General features: G+C 44.5%; 1 protein-coding gene across 1 annotated transcript in view; it reads left to right on the forward strand.

Moving 5' to 3' along the window:
* dnah10 (dynein axonemal heavy chain 10) overlaps positions 1 to 20157 on the forward strand; it is a 215545-nt gene that overhangs the window by 144944 nt on the left and 50444 nt on the right. Inside the window, 10 exon segments of the mRNA XM_034187486.1 lie at positions 15447 to 15514; positions 15517 to 15642; positions 15645 to 15697; positions 15699 to 15723; positions 17575 to 17772; positions 17918 to 17978; positions 17980 to 18082; positions 18193 to 18306; positions 18308 to 18334; positions 18336 to 18364. Coding sequence (XP_034043377.1) covers positions 15447 to 15514; positions 15517 to 15642; positions 15645 to 15697; positions 15699 to 15723; positions 17575 to 17772; positions 17918 to 17978; positions 17980 to 18082; positions 18193 to 18306; positions 18308 to 18334; positions 18336 to 18364 — 804 coding nt within the window.

The following is a 20157-nucleotide window of genomic DNA, read 5'->3' on the forward strand; positions in this document are numbered from 1 at the left end:
GTCCATGCAGGCTCCCCATCGATGATCCGGGCAGGAGGCGGCGCCGGTCCGGGAGCACAGAGGGGTGAGGTGTGGTGTGGCTTGATCCGGGAAACATGAAAAACTGGGTGGACCCGCAGTGAAGCTGGGAGCTGGAGCTTCACTGCGGCCGGACTGAGGACTTTGAGGATCTTGAATGGACCAATATACCTGTCCTTGAGTTTGGGTGAGTCCACTTGGAGGGGGATGTCCTTCGTTGAAAGCCACACCTCCTCCACACCTCCTGCCGGGGAACGCTGGCGGTCTGCATGGGCCTTAGTCCTCGTCCGGGCCTTCAACAAGGCAGAACGGGCAGTGCACCACACCCGACGGCATCTTCGCAGGTGGGCCTGGACCGAGGGCACACCGACCTCTCCCTCCACCACGGGGATCAATGGGGGCTGGTACCTGGCTGTTATGGGCGTACTCGATCCAGGCCAGATGGTGACTCCAGGCCGACGGGTGCGCGGATGTAACACAGTGGAGGGCCTGTTCAAGTTCTTGGTTGGCCCGCTCTGCCTGTCCATTCGTCTGAGGGTGATACCCGGACGAGAGGCTCACGTTGGCCCCCAGTTCTCTGCAGAAACTCCTCCAAACCTGTGAGGAGAAACTGAGGGACCACGGCCGAGACAATGTCAGTTGGTATCCCATGCAGACGTACGACGTGGTGGACCAGGAGGTCTGTTGTCTCCTGGGCCGTAGGGAGCTTCGGGAGGGCCACGAAGTGGGCCGCCTTGGAGAACCGGTCCACTATCGTGACGATGGTCGTCATGCCCTGGGACGGCGGGAGGCCCGTGACAAAGTCCAGGCCAATGTGAAACCAGGGGCGACAAGGCACCGGAAGCGGTTGCAGAAGTCCTTGTGTCTTGGAGTGGTCTGCCTTGCCCCTGGCACAGGTGGTGCAGGCCTGGACATACTCCCGGACGTTGGCCTCCATGGACGCCCACCAGAAGCGCTGCCGGACAACTGCCACGGTCCTACGCACCCCTGGATGACAGGAGAGCTTGGACCCGTGGCAGAAGTCCAAGACTGCAGCTCTGGCCTCTGGTGGGATGTATAAACGGCTCTTTGGTCCAGTTCCGGGGTCCGGGCTCCGTGCCAGGGCCTCCCGGACGGTCTTCTCCACGTCCCGGGTGAGGGTGGCCACCGATAGTGACTCCGGAATGATGGGCTCCGGTGGATCCGACCGCTCAGTCTTGACTCATCTTCATGCACCCGGGACAAGGCATCCGATCTCTGGTTCTTTGGTCCCGGGTGGTAGGTGATTCTGAAGTCAAAACGCCCCGAAGAACAGTGACCAGCGGGCTTGCCTGGGGTTCAGCCGCTTGCGGTCCTGAAATACTCCAGTTTCCGATGGTCAGTGAAAACCGTGAACGGCACAGACGCTCCCTCCAACAGGTGTCTCCACTCCTCAAGAGCCTCTTTCACCGCAAGGAGTTCTCGATTGCCGACGTCATAGTTCCGTTCAGCCTGGGGTCAACCTACGAGAAAAGTAGGCACACGGGTGAAGAACCTTATTGGTCTCTCCGCTCTGGGATAGCACGGCTCCTATCCCTGAGTCAGAGGCGTCCACTTCAACCACAACCTGGCGGCTAGGGTCGGAACCGGCGTTTCAACTCCCTTGAACGCGGCTTCGCACCGATCCGACCAGGTGAAGGGGACTTTTGGAGAGGTCAGGGCTGTCAGGGGGCTAACTACCTGACTGAGCCCTTAATGAACCTCCTGTAGAAATTTGCGAAGCCGAGGAACTGTTGCAGCTTCCTACGCTTGTTGGTTGGGGCCAATCTCTCACCGCCGCAACCTGGGCCGGGATCAGGGGCGATGGAGTTGGAGGAGATGATGAAACCCCAGGAAGGACAAAGAGGTGCGGTGAAACTCACACTTCTCCCCTTCACAAACAGCAGGTCTCCAACAACCGCTGCAGGACCTGGACGTACATGCTGGACATAAGTCTCAGGGTCCGGGAAAAAGATGAGTATGTCATCCAGATATACGAAGACGAATCGGTGCAGGAAGGTCCCGCAAGACGTCATTAACCAAAGCTTGGAACGTCGCGGTGGGCGTTAGTGAGGCCGAACGGCATGACCAGGTACTCAAATGCCCTAATGGGGTGTTGAATGCCGTCTTCCATTCGCTCCCCTTCCGGATCCGAACCAGGTGGTACGCATTCCTGAGGTCCAGTTTGGTGAAAATTTGGGCTCCATGCAGGGCGTGAACACTGAATCCAACAGGGGTAAAGGGTATCGATTACAGACCGTTAGTGTCGTTCAGCCCCCTGTAATCAATGCATGGACGGAGTCCGCCATCTTTCTTGCCCACAAAAAAGAAACCTGCACCCATCGGGAGGTGGAATTCCGGATCAACCCGGCAGCTAATGAGTCCCGGATGTAGGTCTCCATTGATTCGCGCTCGGGACGTGAGAGATTGGTACAGCCTGCTGGACGGGAACTCAACGCCCGGGACCAAATCAATGGCACAATCGTACGGACGGTGCGGGGGAAGGGTGAGCGCCAGATCCTTGCTGAAGACATCAGCAAGATTGTGGTACTCAGCCGGCACCGCCGTCAGATTGGGAGGGACTTTAACCTCCTCATTAGCGTTTACACCGGGAGGAACCGAGGATCCTAAACAATTCCGGTGGCAGGTTTCGCTCCACTGAGCCACAACCCCAGACGGCCAATCAATCCGGGGATTGTGTTTAATCATCCATGGGAAGCCCAAAATCACGCGGGAGGTAGAAGGAGTTACAAAAAACTCAATCTCCTCCCGGTGGTTCCCAGACACTACCAGGTTTACAGGTAGTGTCTTGTGTGTGATAAAGGGAGAAGAGTGCCATCTAGTGCTCGCACCTTCACTGGCAAAGAAAGCGCCACCAGAGGGAGCCCTACCTCCCTTGCCCATCTGCTATCCAGCAGATTCCCTTCTGACCCCGTGTCCACCAGTGCTGGGGCTTGAAGGGTTAAATCCCCGCTCAGGATTGTAACTGGGAGTCATGTTGAAAGAGTGTTATGACCCACGTGAATGTGTTTGACCCCTCCTCAGCCCAGTCTCTAAGGGCGGGGCATTTGTGTTTTGACCGTTTGGGGCAGACCTCCTGCTGATGCTCACTCGAGCCGCAGACAAAGCACGCCCCGCGGATCAGCCTCCTCTGTCTGAATGTGGCCCTGCTCGTGTCCCTAGCATCGTCAGCAGGGGGAGCTGTAGCCACACGGAGCGCTGTGGCTGTGGAGCGTGGGGAAGACGGCTCTCTTTCGGACCCGGGAGGAAGAGGGACGGCTTGTGCCTGACCACGCCCTTCGCCTCGCTCCCGTCGGCGTTCTTCTAACCGATTGTCCAATCGTATAACCAAATCGATAAGCTCAGCCAAATCCCGTGGTTCCTCCTTAGCCACCAGGTGCTCCTTCAGGACCGACGATAGTCTGTTTATGAAGGCGGCGCGGAGCACAGTCATATTCCGTGATGCGGAAGTCGACTGCATATTCGGCTGCGCTCCGGCGCCCCTGTCTCATTGACAGCAGCACGGTAGACGCGGTTTCGCCTCTGTTAGGTTGATCAAAAACAGTTCTGAGCTCCCTCACAAACCCAGTATAAGAGGCAAGGAGCCGTGAACCTTGTTCCCAAAGCGCTGTAGCCCAAGCGCGTGCCTTACCTCGAAGCAAATTAATCACGTAAGCCACCTTACTGGCGTCAGACGCATACATCACGGGACGCTGTGCAAAGACGAGCGAACACTGCATAAGAAAGTCCGCGCATGTCTCCACACAACCTCCGTACGGCTCTGGGGGGCTTATGTATGCTTCAGGGGATGGTGGCGGGGGTCGTTGAATGACCAGTGGAATGTCTGTATTCGGCTCCGGGTCGGCAGGAGGAGGAGCTGCAGCAGCGCCCTGAGCGCGCGCTTCCACCTGCGCTGTGAGAGCCTCCATCCTGCGATTAAGGATGATGTTTTGCTCGGTCATCAGGTCCATCCGAGCGGTAAAGGCGGTGAGGATGTGCTGCAACTCACCATTCACGCCTCCAGCCGACGCCTGTGCACCCTGCTCTTCCATTGGCTGTCCAACAGATGGTTGACGCCCCTCGGGATCCATGACGTTGGCCGAGATATCCTGTTGGGGAAAGTGTAGTGACACGGACCCACAACAGGGGGCGCAAATGAACGGTCAATAGATGAGCCAAAAGGTAACACTTTAATGTGAATGTGCACAATGATGATACAGACAATCACAGAATCTGACAGCAGTCAATACACCAAGGTGACGTGTGGGCAGGCTCGAGGATAGAAGACGTTTGTCCTGATAAGAGCCGGAACCACACGATTTCCACCGCCACAGAACCCGGATATACTGGAGCCACCAAGTCCCGATTCCCAGGTGATCACCGTCCCGACTGTCGGATCTGGTACTGCTGGCGAGGAGCACAAACAGTGAGATGTGGGTGTGTGCACACCCAGTAACAAAAACAGTCAGAAGGTGGAAAGTCACCTCCACCTCTAATCACACACTCGTGCAGCTCCTGTTAAACCACTTATCTGGATTGGGTGTGAAGCGTAGCTGTCGCTGTTCACACCGAACGTCAATCTAGCTGATAAGGCACACCACAGGAAAACGGCTGCAAAAGAGTTCAGACTATTATTTAAGTTTTTGTTCAGCAGAGAAAATTACCTTCACAGGTAGATGATATCTCGGCAGCGAGGTGGAGATGACATCCGGCTTTTATGGAGTGATGAAATGATGGGTGACAGCTGTCATGAGTTGATGTGTGACAGCTGTCACTCCCAGTTGTGTCCGTGGCGGCAGCGCCCTCTCGTGCCTGAAGCCTGCACTTCAGGCAGGGTGCCCTCTGGTGGTGGGCCAGCAGTACCTCCTCTTCTGGCGGCCCACACAACAAATCTTCCACTCCAGCTTATTAATTAATCCAAAACCCAGACAGAGCTTTAATTCATTTGAAAGCTTGACTCTTAGTCTTGTCCATCCAAATTGGAAGTCCCAAAAACCAGTTTTATTTGTTGTTATCTATCGTCCACCTGGTCGTTACTGTGAGTTTCTCTGTGAATTTTCAGACCTTTTGTCTGACTTAGTGCTTAGCTCAGATAAGATAATTATAGTGGGCGATTTTAACATCCACACAGATGCTGAGAATGACAGTCTCAACACTGCATTTAATCTATTGTTAGACTCGATTGGCTTTGCTCAAAATGTAAATGAGTCCACCCACCACTTTAATCATACCTTAGATCTTGTTCTGACTTATGGTATGGAAATTGAAGACTTAACAGTATTCCCTGAAAACCCCCTTCTGTCTGATCATTTTTTAAAATAACATTTACATTTACTCTGATGGACTACCCAGCAGTGGGGAATAAGTTTCATTACAGTAGAAGTCTTTCAGAAAGCGCTGTAACTAGGTTTAAGGATATGATTCCTTCTTTATGTTCTCCAATGCCATATACCAACACAGGGCAGAGTAGCTACCTAAACTCTGTGAGTGAGATAGATTATCTCGTCAATAGTTTTACATCCTCATTGAAGACAACTTTGGATGCTGTAGCTCCTCTGAAAAAGAGAGCCTTAAATCAGAAGTGCCTGACTCCGTGGTATAACTCACAAACTCGCAACTTAAAGCAGATAACCCGTAAGTTGGAGAGGAAATGGCGTCTCACTAATTTAGAAGATCTTCACTTAGCCTGGAAAAAGAGTCTGTTGCTCTATAAAAAAGCCCTGCGTAAAGCTAGGACATCTTACTACTCATCACTTATTGAAGAAAATAAGAACAACCCCAGGTTTCTTTTCAGCACTGTAGTCAGGCTGACAAAGAGTCAGAGCTCTATTGAGCCGAGTATTCCTTTAACTTTAAATAGTAATGACTTCATGACTTTCTTTGCTAATAAAATTTTAACTATTAGAGAAAAAATTACTCATAACCATCCCAAAGACATATCGTTATCTTTGGCTGCTTTCAGTGATGCCGGTATTTGATTAGACTCTTTCTCTCCAATTGTTCTGTCTGAGTTATTTTCATTAGTTACTTCCTCCAAACCATCAACATGTCTATTAGACCCCATTCCTACCAGGTTGCTCAAGGAAGCCCTACCATTAATTAATGCTTCGATCTTAAATATGATCAATCTATCTTTATTAGTTGGCTATGTACCACAGGCTTTTAAGGTGGCAGTAATTAAACCATTACTTAAAAAGCCATCACTTGACCCAGCTATCTTAGCTAATTATAGGCCAATCTCCAACCTTCCTTTTCTCTCAAAAATTCTTGAAAGGGTAGTTGTAAAACAGCTAACTGATCATCTTCAGAGGAATGGTCTATTTGAAGAGTTTCAGTCAGGTTTTAGAATTCATCATAGTACAGAAACAGCATTAGTGAAGGTTACAAATGATCTTCTTTTGGCCTCAGACAGTGGACTCATCTCTGTGCTTGTCCTGTTAGACCTCAGTGCTGCTTTTGATACTGTTGACCATAAAATTTTATTACAGAGATTAGAGCATGCCATAGGTATTAAAGGCACTGCGCTGCTAATAGATTACAATTTGTTCATGTACACTCAACAAAAATATAAACGCAACACTTTTGGTTTTGCTCCCATTTTGTATGAGATGAACTCAAAGATCTAAAACTTTTTCCACATACACAATATCACCATTTCCCTCAAATATTGTTCACAAACCAGTCTAAATCTGTGATAGTGAGCACTTCTCCTTTGCTGAGATAATCCATCCCACCTCACAGGTGTGCCATATCAAGATGCTGATTAGACACCATGATTAGTGCACAGGTGTGCCTTAGACTGCCCACAATAAAAGGCCACTCTGAAAGGTGCAGTTTTATCACACAGCACAATGCCACAGATGTCGCAAGATTTGAGGGAGCGTGCAATTGGCATGCTGACAGCAGGAATGTGAACCAGAGCTGTTGCTCGTGTATTGATTGTTCATTTCTCTACCATAAGCCGTCTCCAAAGGCGTTTCAGAGAATTTGGCAGTACATCCAACCAGCCTCACAACTGCAGACCATGTGTAACCACACCAGCCCAGGACCTCCACATCCAGCATGTTCACCTCCAACATCGTCTGAGACCAGCCACTCGGACAGCTGCTGAAACAATTTGTTTGCATAACCAAAGAATTTCTGCACAAACTGTCAGAAACCGTCTCAGGGAAGCTCATCTGTATGCTCGTCATCCTCATCGGGGTCTCGACCTGACTCCAGTTTGTCGTCACAACTTCGCACAGCCATTGAAGAGGAGTGGACCAACATTCCACAGGCCACAATTGACAACCTGATCAACTCTATGCGAAGGAGATGTGTTGCACTGCATGAGGCAAATGGTGGTCACACCAGATACTGACTGGTATCCCCCCAATAAAACAAAACTGCACCTTTCAGAGTGGCCTTTTATTGTGGGCAGTCTAAGGCACACCTGTGCACTAATCATGGTGTCTAATCAGCATCTTGATATGGCACACCTGTGAGGTGGGATGGATTATCTCAGCAAAGGAGAAGTGCTCACTATCACAGATTTAGACTGGTTTGTGAACAATATTTGAGGGAAATGGTGATATTGTGTATGTGGAAAAAGTTTTAGATCTTTGAGTTCATCTCATACAAAATGGGAGCAAAACCAAAAGTGTTGCGTTTATATTTTTGTTGAGTATAAATGGGGAATCTTCTTCACAGACTAAGGTTAATTATGGAGTTCCACAAGGTTCTGTGCTAGGACCAATTGTATTCACTTTATACATGCTTCCCTTAGGCATATTATTAGACAGCATTGCTTAAATTGTCATTGTTACGCAGATGATACCCAGCTTTATCTATCCATGAAGCCAGAGGACACACACCAATTAGCTAAACTGCAGGATTGTCTTACAGACATAAAGACATGGATGACCTCTAATTTCCTGCTTTTAAACTCAGAAAAAACTGAAGTTATTGTACTTGGCCCCACAAATCTTAGAAACATGGTGTCTAACCAGATCCTTACTTTGGATGGCATTACCCTGACCTCTAGTAATACTGTGAGAAATCTTGGAGTCATTTTTTATCAGGATATGTCCTTCAATGCGCATATTAAGCAAATATGTAGGACTGCTTTTTTGCATTTGCGCAATATCTCTAAAATTACAAAGGCCTTGTCTCAGAGTGATGCTGAAAAACTAATTCATGCATTTATTTCCTCTAGGCTGGACTATTGTAATTCATTATTATCAGGTTGTCCTAAAAGTTCCCTGAAAAGCCTTCAGTTAATTCAAAATGCTGCAGCTAGAGTACTGACGGGGACTAGAAGGAGAGAGCATATTTCACCCATATTGGCCTCTCTTCATTGGCTTCCTGTTAATTCTAGAATAGAATTTAAAATTCTTCTTCTTACTTATAAGGTTTTGAATAATCAGGTCCCATCTTATCTTAGGGACCTCTTAGTACCATATCACCCCAATAGAGCGCTTCGCTCTCAGACTGCAGGCTTACTTGTAGTTCCTAGGGTTTGTAAGAGTAGAATGGGAGGCAGAGCCTTCAGCTTTCAGGCTCCTCTCCTGTGGAACCAGCTCCAATTCGGATCAGGGAGACAGACAACCCTCTCTACTTTTAAGATTAGGCTTAAAACTTCCTTTTTGCTAAAGCTTATAGTTAGGGCTGGATCAGGTGACCCTGAACCATCCCTTAGTTATGCTGCTATAGACTTAGACTGCTGAGGGGTTCCCATGATGCACCGAGTGTTTCTTACTGTTTTTTGCTCTGTATGCACCACTCTGCATTTAATCATTAGTGATTGATCTCTGCTCCCCTCCACAGCAGGTCTTTGTCCTGGTTCTCTCCCTCAGCCCCAACCAGTCCCAGCAGAAGACTGCCCCTCCCTGAGCCTGGTTCTGCTGGAGGTTTCTTCCTGTTAAAAGGGAGTTTTTTCCTTCCCACTGTCGCCAAGTGCTTTGCTCACGGGGGGTTGTTTTGACCGTTGGGGTTTTTCCGTAATTATTGTATGGGCTTTGCCTTAACAATATAGAGCGCCTTGGGGCAACTGTTGTTGTGATTTGGCGCTATATAAATAAAATGATTTGATTTGATTTGATCCAAAGACATGCGGGTTAGGTGATTGGAATCTTTAAATTGTCCGTAGGTGTGTGTGTTTGTTTGTCTGTTTGTGGCCCTGCGACAGACTGGCGTCCTGTCCTGGGTATACCCCGCCTTGTGCTCTATGACTGCTGGGATAGGCTCCAGTCCCCCGCGACCCATAACTGGACTAAGCGGTAGAAGATGAATGAATGAATGTTTGCTGTGGGGTTTTTTTTGGTTTGTTTGTTTGCTGGTATTTGTGTTGATTGTTTTGTATGTGTATGTTTTTTCTGGACTTGATCTATTACCCATTCTATCAGTCTGAAGAGTCTTAGAAGGATACATCTTGTATTCTTCAGGGTGCTGCGGAGTCATTAAGCAATTGTCCTCCAAATCCACAATCACGCTTTCTATTCTGTGGACCTAAGTTTGTAGCATTTCTACTGAGTAGGACAGAACAAACAGGGATATCTTGGAGTTTTTGTTAAGGATTGTTTCAAATAAGAACCCAAATTGCAGACAGTGACAATGCAGGTTGTACAAAAGAAGGTGATTTATTTTACCTGACAAGGACGTCCAGTCCAACAAACAGGGAGGAGTCTGATATGCACAGCAGACAGAGAAGTAGAGTCTACAAGCTAACAACCTAAACACATTTAGGATGAGCAGACATGGTAGCACAGGAGCCATAAGGAGGAATCACAAGGCAGGAATCAACAAATAGTAATCAAACAGAAGAAGTCAATAAATAATCTGGCAAAACTCAAAGGGGAACAGTGCAGTAATAAATAGTGACTGAGACAAATAGATGAGTGACAGGTGCTGTGATTGGGGATGTGAAATGTGTGTGAGGGAGAACCAGAGACTGGGACACTCCCACAAACACAAATAGGAACTGACAGAGTTACTATAAACCACAAAGAGCACTGGGGTGAGCAGAACCTAAAACACAATAACAAGAGCAATCTGAAATTTCTGACATCCGCCAGTCCAGATCACCTCCAATATTCAGTGGAGTCTTCCATGCTCTAATATCTATCTGTGGTGCAAATTTGGTGAGAATCCGTTAAGTATCAATTAATCATTCAATCAATTTTATTTATATAGCACCAAATCACAACAAACAGTTGCCCCAAGGCGCTTTATATTGTAAGGCAAGGCCATACAATAATTACGTAAAAACCCCAACGGTCAAAACGACCCCCTGTGAGCAAGCACTTGGCGACAGTGGGAAGGAAAAACTCCCTTTTAACAGGAAGAAACCTCCAGCAGAACCAGGCTCAGGGAGGGGCAGTCTTCTGCTGGGACTGGTTGGGACTGAGGGAGAGAACCAGGAAAAAGACATGCTGTGGAGGGGAGCAGAGATCAAGTCACTAATGATTTAAATGCAGAGTGGTGCATACAGAGCAAAAAGAGAAAGAAACACTCAGTGCATCATGGGAACCCCCCAGCCGTCTAAGTCTATAGCACCATAACTAAGGGATGGTCAGGGTCACCTGATCCAGCCCTAACTATAAGCTTTAGCAAAAAGGAAAGTTTTAAGCCTAATCTTAAAAGTAGAGAGGGTGTCTGTCTCCCTGATCTGAATTGGGAGCTGGTTCCACAGGAGAGGAGCCTGAAAGCTGAAGGCTCTGCCTCCCATTCTACTCTTACAAACCCTAGGAACTACAAGTAAGCCTGCAGTCTGAGAGCGAAGCGCTCTATTGGGGTGATATGGTACTATGAGGTCCCTAAGATAAGATGGGACCTGATTATTCAAAACCTTATAAGTAAGAAGAAGAATTTTAAATTCTATTCTAGAATTAACAGGAAGCCAATGAAGAGAGGCAATATGGGTGAGATATGCTCTCTCCTTCTAGTCCCCGTTAGTACTCTAGCTGCAGCATTTTGAATTAACTGAAGGCTTTTCAGGGAACTTTTAGGACAACCTGATATAATGAATTACAATAGTCCAGCCTAGAGGAATAAATGCATGAATTAGTTTTTTCAGCATCACTCTGAGACAAGACCTTCTAATTTTAGAGATACTGCATAAATACAAAAAAGCAGTCCTACATATTTGTTTAATATGCGCTTTGAATGACATATCCTGATCAAAATGACTCCAAGATTTCTCACAGTATTACTAGAGGTCAGGGTAATGCCATCCAGAGTAAGGATCTGGTTAGACACCATGTTTCTAAGATTTGTGGGGCCAAGTACAATAACTTCAGTTTTATCTGAGTTTAAAAGCAGGAAATTAGAGGTCATCCATGTCTTTATGTCTGTAAGACAATCCTGCAGTTTAGCTAATTGGTGTGTGTCCTCTGGCTTCATGGATAAATAAAGCTGGGTATCATCTGCGTAACAATGAAATTTAAGCAATGCCGTCTAATAATACTGCCTAAGGGAAGCATGTATAAAGTGAATAAAATTGGTCCTAGCACAGAACCTTGTGGAACTCCATAATTAAACTTAGTCTGTGAAGAAGATTCCCCATTTACATGAACAAATTGTAATCTATTAGATAAATATGATTCAAGCCACCGCAGCGCGTGCCTTTAATACCTATGGCATGCTCTAATCTCTGTAATAAAATTTTATGGTCAACAGTATCAAAAGCAGCACTGAGGTCTAACAGAACAAGCACAGAGATGAGTCCACTGTCTGAGGCCATAAGAAGATCATTTGTAACCTTCACTAATGCTGTTCTGTACTATGATGAATTCTAAAACCTGACTGAAACTCTTCAAATAGACAATTCCTCTGCAGATGATCAGTTAGCTGTTTTACAACTACCCTTTCAAGAATTTTTGAGAGAAAAGGAAGGTTTGGAGATTGGCCTATAATTAGCTAAGATAGCTGGGTCAAGTGATGGCTTTTTAAGTAATGGTTTAATTACTCCACCTTAAAAGCCTGTGGTACATAGCCAACTAATAAAGATAGATTGATCATATTTAAGATCGAAGCATTAATTAATGGTAGGGCTTCCTTGAGCAGCTCCTGGTAGGAATGGGGTCTAATAGACATGTTGATGGTTTGGAGGAAGTAACTAATGAAAATAACTCAGACAGAACAATTGGAGAGAAAGAGTCTAACCAAATACCGGCATCACTGAAAGCAGCCAAAGATAACGATACATCTTTGGGATGGTTATGAGTAATTTTTTCTCTAATAGTTAAAATTTTATTAGCAAAGAAAGTCATGAAGTCATTACTAGTTAAAGTTAAAGGAATACTCGGCTCAATAGAGCTCTGACTCTTTGTCAGCCTGGCTACAGTGCTGAAAAGAAACCTGGGGTTGTTCTTATTTTCTTCAATTAGTGATGAGTAGTAAGATGTCCTAGCTTTACGGAGGGCTTTTTTATAGAGCAACAGACTCTTTTTCCAGGCTAAGTAAAGATCTTCTAAATTAGTGAGACGCCATTTCCTCTCCAACTTACGGGTTATCTGCTTTAAGCTGCGAGTTTGTGAGTTATACCACGGAGTCAGGCACTTCTGATTTAAAGCTCTCTTTTTCAGAGGAGCTACAGCATCCAAAGTTGTCTTCAATGAGGATGTAAAACTATTGACGAGATACTCTGTCTCACTTACAGAGTTAGGTAGCTACTCTGCACTGTGTTGGTATATGGCATTAGAGAACATAAAGAAAGAATCATATCCTTAAACCTAGTTACAGCGCTTTCTGAAAGACTTCTAGTGTAATGAAACTTATTCCCCACTGCTGGGTAGTCCATCAGAGTAAATGTAAATGTTATTTTAAAAAATGATCAGACAGAAGGGGGTTTTCAGGGAATACTGTTAAGTCTTCAATTTCCATACCATAAGTCAGAACAAGATCTAAGGTATGATTAAAGTGGTGGGTGGACTCATTTACATTTTGAGCAAAGCCAATGAGTCTAATAAGATTAAATGCAGTGTGAGGCTGTCATTCTCAGCATCTGTGTGGATGTTAAAATTGCCCACTATAATTATCTTATCTGAGCTAAGCACTAAGTCAGACAAAAGGTCTGAAAATTCACAGAGAAACTCACAGTAACGACCAGGTGGACGATAGATAATAACAAATAAAACTGGTTTTTGGGACTATCCATTTGGATGGACAGACTAAGAGTCAAGCTTTCAAATGAATTAAAGCTCTGTCTGGGTTTTTGATTAATTAATAAGCTGGAATGGAAGATTGCTGCTAATCCTCCGCCTCAGCCCGTGCTACGAGCATTCTGGCAGTTAGTGTGACTTCGGGGGAGTTGACTCATTTAAACTAACATATTCATCTGCTGTAACCAGGTTTCTGTAAGGCAGAATAATCAATATGTTGATCAATTATTATATCATTTACTAACAGGGACTTAGAAGAGAGAGACCTAATATTTAATAGAACACATTTAACTGTTTTAGTCTGTGGTGCAGTTGAAGGTGCTATGTTATTTTTTCTTTTTGAATTTTTATGTTTAAATAGATTTTTGCTGGTTATTGGTGGTCTGGGAGCAGGCACCGTCTCTACGGGGATGGGGTAATGAGGGGATGGCGGGGGAGAGAAGCTGCAGAGAGGTGTGTAAGACTACAACTCTGCTTCCTGGTCCCAACCCTGGATAGTCACGGTTTGGAGGATTTAAGAAAATTGGCCAGATTTCTAGAAATGAGAGCTGCTCCATCCAAAGTGGGATGGATGCCGTCTCTCCTAACAAGACCAGGTTTTCCCCAGAAGCTTTGCCAATTATCTATGAAGCCCACCTCATATTTTGGACACCACTCAGACAGCCAGCAATTCAAGGAGAACATGCGGCTAAACATGTCACTCCCGGTCCGATTGGGGAGGGGCCCAGATAAAACTACAGAGTCCGACATTGTTTTTGTAAAGTTACACACCGATTTAATGTTATTACTTATTACAAGTACCATTACTGCTAAAGGAGGCCGAGGAGTAACTAAACATTTCACACCCAGAGCAGAAAAGTGCGGGAGAGACAGGAGAAGCCCCATGCTAAACCAGCTAAGAGCTAGTAGCTGTGCTAAGTTAGCGAATTCCTAAAAACACACAAAGTAAATAATGTGTAAATAATTTAGAGGTGATTCAGCAGAGGGAGTGCTTAGTTAGGCACGTGAAGATTACACTGTGAAACAAACGTCATCTAGGGTAACTAGATCAATCTAACTGCGCAGATTAAACTGTTAACAGATACAGCAAAACACAGCTGTGCTCCGGAACAGGAAGTGATACAATACCGCAGTGAGAGCCAACCACCAGTAGAGGCTTAAGTAGTTTTGACGTAATCCTTCATAGCCTATATAAAGTGAAATCTTGATCCAAAAATGCACATTTAATCGAGTCTTCCATTGACTTATATCTATCTGTGGTGAAAATTTTATCAAACTCTGTGCAATAGTTTTCACATAATCCTGCTAACAGACAGACAAGTAAATAAATAAAATCTGATAATTTTATTACGTCCTAATAATAATCCGCTAAAAAAAAAAAGCACAATATAACAAAGTATAAACCAAGGAAGAAAAGGCAGAAACCTAAAGTAGAACTCAAGATGCAAAAGAGTGAAAAACAGGAAAACACACGACTAACAGATACGGTCAACGCACTGAAACACAGTGACTACTAACATAAGGACACAGACCTAATGATTACTAACATATGTACATAAGACATAGACAGGGGACAGACCAACAGTTTTAGCAAGTCCCTGGTCCTAATAACATGCTGCCTGGTCAATCACATATTTGCCAGTAAATTGCCAAATGGTAATTTATGAGTGGTTGAGGTGTAGCAGCAGCATCTTGCCAAATTTTTTTTGGATTGATTTTGGAAGATGTTTCCCCATTGTTAGAGCCAGTGCCGCAGCAGTTCCTCTTTCCACTCAGGACATTATTATAACACATGCGTGTTCAATTAATGTTTCATGCCCATAAGAATCTACTCTAAACTGATTAATCTCATGAAAGTAAACCCACCATCCAATACTATGACTTCATTCTTATGATACACACATAATGGAGTTTGAAACTTTCAACGTATCTTAACGTAGCTAATTATTTCATGTCACTATATTTTAAACTGCAAAATAGCTTATCTCATTTTATTATGATATATAGATTTCATTTATATGTCATATGTCATAATCAAACCTATCACTTGTGTCTTAGTAGATTTTTTTTAGCTGTCAATACATTGATTTTACTTATGCTTGTTTACTATTTTACCTCTTTAAGGGTCATTTTTAAGTCCTGGAGTCTTGGTGACCACCTTGAGCTTAAATAAGTACTGCCACCCTTTTTTTTCTCGGGTAGGCTGAGATCTGGAAGGAATAACATCATATCACCTTTCCAGGTCTTTCAAGAAGTTCTCACAGTGTGCTGTGTCTTGATTTACAGGAATTGTTCTGCATTGTTCCCTGATGATGAAAAGGATTCACTTATCAACCAGCTTCGTGATGAGGCTATGAAGGCGAAGCAGGCACTTCCAAAGAAAATATTTGGGCAGTATTTGTCAACAAGAGTGCCAACAACCTGCATGTAGTTTTAGGCATGTCTCCAGTTGGAGACACCCTGAGAACACGCTGCAGGAACTTCCCAGGGTTATGAACAACACTGTGATTGACTGGTTCCTGCCATGGCCCCCACAGGCTTTACCTTGTATTTGCTGAGTCTTTCCTTGGTATGTATGTAATTACACTGTTTATTTTCTGAGTCATGTTGTTTCAATATCCTTAAAAATGTCAACATTTTTTAACTGAGACATCTGAGAATTTCTTATATTTAACTGAGGAGTCTGACAGGTTTGACTCATCCTATCACTGCTGCACGTGGGGCGGAAAATGCAATAGTTGAACATATTAGTGCAAACAAGCATAGTAATGTCCTGTTTTACAAATGAATACAAACTGAAACAACAATCCTTCTCTTTAACTGAGCACACAGGAGAGATTAAAAAAAGTATTACATGTCACTGTCCCACCTATTTAGTGAAAACGATCAGTCATGGGGAGCGGTTTGTGGTTCAGATTTTCTTTGCCTCTGGGAACTCACATTGATGCCACTCACACTTCCAGCAGGTTTTGGCGCTGCTGTTCACACCTTCGGTAGGATCTGATTGTAATCCTGAATAGTGCACTCCTTGCTCAGCAAAATCACTGACAGCAGCAACGTTATCCGGACATGCTGTGAAGACTGGAATGATGGGTCATCCTCCCACTCTGAGGGTTCTTTGATGAGGAAGTCAGTGTTGACATTCAGTGCCTTAAAATGCGACCTTCATACATGGTTGACATGGTTCAAGATCTACACCTGCTGCAACTGGCCAGCAAGGACAATAACTGCCAATAAGAAGAACAACTAGCACTGGGGAGATTGTACATTCTGGGGGTACGTGGGTATCCCAACTTCCAGATCCCACTATTTGGTTGTGCAAGATGGGGTTGTGAAACACATCCTGAATCACCGTGTAGTACCCCTCTAGGATTCTCTAACATTTCCTGGTACAGAGAAAGAAATCCTTTACATCTTGATGAGAAGTCAACCCTTAATACAAGAGAGAGTAGATTTCTCTTCAAACACTTGCAGGTTGGTTCTGATCTCACCCTTCATGTTCAGCTCTCAGACTTGTTAAGGTTCTCATCCACACCTTCCCAGACCTGCTTGTCAAGAGACCTGCCATGGGACTTGGCCTTCCTAACAGAGCAGGTATTGAGTGGTAAGGAGCTGGCCTGCCAATATGTAGACTTGGGTTCCAATTCCTGCCCATGCTGCATGCCTGTGTCCTTTGACAAGACACTTAGTCTACATTGTTTCAGTCCACCCTGCTGTAAAATGTGTACCAGTTGGATTGTGTCCATTGTCAAGGAGAGTTGTAGATTCTGATCCACTTCATGCTACATAACCTGGGGATAAGCACCGACACCAATGGGCCTCAGAGCATATATAGGATTTACTCCTTCCTAAAAGATTATAGCTTATCCTCGGCATGGTGGCCACCAGCACTGTGGTTATAACCAGGCTTTTATCCTCCTCTGAATGCCTTGGATGAACTACTGTATGACCACCCTATTGAAAATTTGTGGACTATCGGTTAAAAGCCAGCTCCGTGCCAGGAAACCAAACAATTTAAATGAACCTTGCCAGTTCTACCAAGAACAATGGTCAAATATCCAGCCAGAATTATGCCAGAAGCTTGTTGATGGCTACCAAAAGTGGCTGTTCAAGGTGTAGCTTGCTAAGGGACATTTAACCAAATATTAGTGAGCTTGCATGTATAGCTATGTTTGAGCCCGTATGTATAATATTGACCTTATGTGGATTAGAGAAGATGTAAAATAAATTTAAACTTATGTACCCAATTCTTGTTTCTTAAAGCCATTAATGAGTATGCGTATAATCATTCCACCCTGGCAAAAGAACAGTTCAAAATTACCATGAGATTCATGCCCATGATGAATGTTAGATCACAACTGGATATATAAAGACAGTGGTTTATTTTAAATCATTTTCAGCATGATATTTAATTTTACAGGTGGAAGTTCAATGATTCCTGAGGCTCACATTGCATCAGTCGTAGACCATGTACACATGGTCCATATCTCTGTTGGGGAGTACAGTGAGCTGTTCCAGCAGCAACTCAGACGTTACAACTACGTTACTCCAAAGAACTACCTTGACTTCCTTAACACTTATTTAAATCTTTTGAAGGAAAAGCATGAAAACATCCTGGGTGAGTGGACACATCATGTGATAAAATTAGTGACTGATGTGGAATGAGTTATGCTGATACCACAGAGTACTGTTGTACTGTGTATTGGTATGGCTTTGTATGAAAGAATAAAGCTTATTGTTTTGAGAGTATTGTTGCATTCCAGCTCAGTGCAATCGTCTTGAGGGTGGTTTGCTTAAGCTAAAGGAAGCCAGTGAGCAGCTGCTGAGTTAAATGTAAGCTGGCAGAGCAAAAAGTTGTCCTCGCAGAAAAGTCCACAGCCTGTGAGGCTCTGCTAAATGATGTCTGCAAAAAACACCTCTGTAGGTCAGTGAGCATCGATTTATCAAGGCTCACAAAAAAACACAATGCTCTGGAGGTTATTAAAATTTACTATGGCTGTTACAAAGTGGTTATCAATACTTTTTCCTGTAGCTGAAGAACGAAAGGCTCTGGCTTGAAGACAAAGCCATAGAATAGAAGAACAGAACAAAAATGATAGCAGTTGAGAAGGAAGAAGCTGAAAGTGCCCTGAACAAAGCTTTGCCAGAATTGGGAGGCCGCTCGTGCTGCTCTGCAGAACCTTGGAAAAAGCTGATGTCACAGAGATCCGGTGAGCCTCTTCTTAAGACTGACAGCATGCTTTAATTCAAAGCTATCGACGATGCCCCAATTTATCAGACTGAATACTGACTAAATAAGCATTTATAGCAGGGGTATTGAACTACAGTCCTCGAGGGCCGGTGTCCTGCAACTTCTAGATGTCTCTGCTTCAACACACCTGAGTCAATTAATGAGGTCATTAGCAGCACTCTAGAAAACTTGACTGCATACAGAGGAGGTAATTCAGCCATTTGATTCAGGTGTGTTAGACCAGAGACACATCTAAAAGGTGCAGGACACCGGCCCTCGAAGACTGGAGTTGAATACCCCTGATTTATAGAGTGCTTTTCCATCAGCAATCCCAAAAACACAAATGTTTGCTCAGTTGAGAAAATGCTTCAGAAACATGCTTTATAAAATCCGTTCACACACTTGTATATTGATGACACCTCACTGATATGTCTCTTATTACCTGAGGCTATCAAATATGACCATTGGGTATTGGGAAGACATTTCGTCCATCCGTCTGTTTATCCAGTCCTGTTACTGCCAGTGTCTTCAGAGTCACAGGGAACATTATTAGGACACAGACCTTGGACAAGTTCAAAGATGGCTAACCTTGACCTATTTTAAGAAGTATTTTAAGAGGTTAAAATATCACCGGCCTGGTTGGCTCAGTCGGTTGAGCAGAGGTCTCACACTCGTTCCAGAAAGGGCAGAGGGGGTGCAGGTTTTCTTTGCAACCACCCACTCCACCAGGTGATTTCACTGCCTAACATCACTTTGAGCAAGTGAGCAGTGAAATCACCTGGTGGAGTGGGTGGTTGCAAGAAAGCCTGCACCCTCTCGGCCCTTCCTGGAACGAGTTTGCAAGGACTTTGGTAGAGCATGAGACTTAATCCAGGGACATGGATTCGAGCCCCATGTAGGGCGAGTGCAATTTTTGGCAGCACACGGTGGCTTAGTGTTTAGCACTGTTGTTTCACAGCAAGAAGGTCATGAGATCGATTACCACCTGTGGCTTTCTGTGTGGAGTTTGCATATTCTCCCCATGTTTGCGTGGGTTTCCTCTCACATTTGAAGACATGCAGGTTAGGTGAATTGTAACTTTATAATTGCCCAGGTCTCCTTTGCAAAGAGTTCTCGATTTCAATGGAACTAACCTGTTAAATAATAATAATAAAAAAAACAACAACATCAAAAAAAAGTTCTGTTTCAGTCTGTTCCTTTTTTTTTTTTTTTTTTTGGGGTGGGGTGGCGGAATGACAGCCAATCACAGTAGAGCTGCACCGTGGCTGGTGCCACCAAAACTGCTTCATTTTATGTTTCTCATACTGTGTAAGTGAGAAATAAAGGCTTCTAAAACTGAAAATGCTGTTTTTGTAACCTAATAACACCTCTGGAGTGATTTATAAGGACATTTTGTGAACATTAGCATGCATGCTAACTCAAAGCTAACTTCATATGGAGTTAAATTTGTCTCATTAGTACCTGCAATGCACAGAGGGTGATCCACAAATATTCTTGATTTGCACAACTTCTACTCTTGTTAAAAGCTCATGTACATGCACACGCAAGGCCTCCTGCAGATGCCGTTAAAACGTAAATATTGTTTTTGATTGATTGATTGATAGAGGAGCTTTATTGGACATGTACAAATTGTACGTAAGATAATAGGATCTTAATAATTAATTAAACAACTGCAAATTATAATGAACACATTGCTCATACTGCTAAGGGTATTTTAGAATTGCATTATATTTTTTAAATTTGAATGATGAAAATATACAGCGCTCTACAATA

Source organism: Thalassophryne amazonica, chromosome 15 (assembly GCF_902500255.1).
Source record: "Thalassophryne amazonica chromosome 15, fThaAma1.1, whole genome shotgun sequence".
Lineage (NCBI taxonomy): Eukaryota > Metazoa > Chordata > Actinopteri > Batrachoidiformes > Batrachoididae > Thalassophryne > Thalassophryne amazonica.